General features: G+C 47.9%; 1 protein-coding gene across 1 annotated transcript in view; it reads right to left on the reverse strand.

The window, feature by feature from the left end:
* Positions 1 to 295: 295 nt before the first annotated feature.
* The window catches only part of DLX3 (distal-less homeobox 3), a gene marked incomplete at its 5' end in the record, with an annotated part of 326 nt that continues 268 nt past the window's right edge, over positions 296 to 353 (reverse strand). The window contains one exon of the mRNA XM_010182569.1: positions 296 to 353. This exon is cut by the window's right edge and continues 268 nt beyond it. Within this exon, the coding sequence (XP_010180871.1) occupies positions 296 to 353 (58 nt within the window).

Genomic DNA, 353 nt, shown 5'->3' on the forward strand with positions numbered 1-353 from the left:
GTCCTCTTGTTCCTGAGATGAGCTGGGAGAAGATAGGATATATACGTGTATATCTAGGGGTGCGTGTACATGGGTGTCCTTTTTTTTTTAAAAAAAAAAGAAGAAAAAAACCCAAAATCAGGGGGAAAAAAAAAAGGAGGCAAAGTTCTGCCACTGTCTCTCATTCCCTTTCTCTTTAGTAGACGGCGCCGGTGTTTTGGGGAGGCCCCGGGGAAGTGTGGTGCATCGTGGCAAAAATCAGGGGGAAAAAAAAAAGGAGGCAAAGTTCTGCCACTGTCTCTCATTCCCTTTCTCTTTAGTAGACGGCGCCGGTGTTTTGGGGAGGCCCCGGGGAAGTGTGGTGCATCGTGGCA

Source organism: Mesitornis unicolor, unplaced genomic scaffold (genome assembly GCF_000695765.1).
Source record: "Mesitornis unicolor isolate BGI_N332 unplaced genomic scaffold, ASM69576v1 scaffold30450, whole genome shotgun sequence".
Lineage (NCBI taxonomy): Eukaryota > Metazoa > Chordata > Aves > Mesitornithiformes > Mesitornithidae > Mesitornis > Mesitornis unicolor.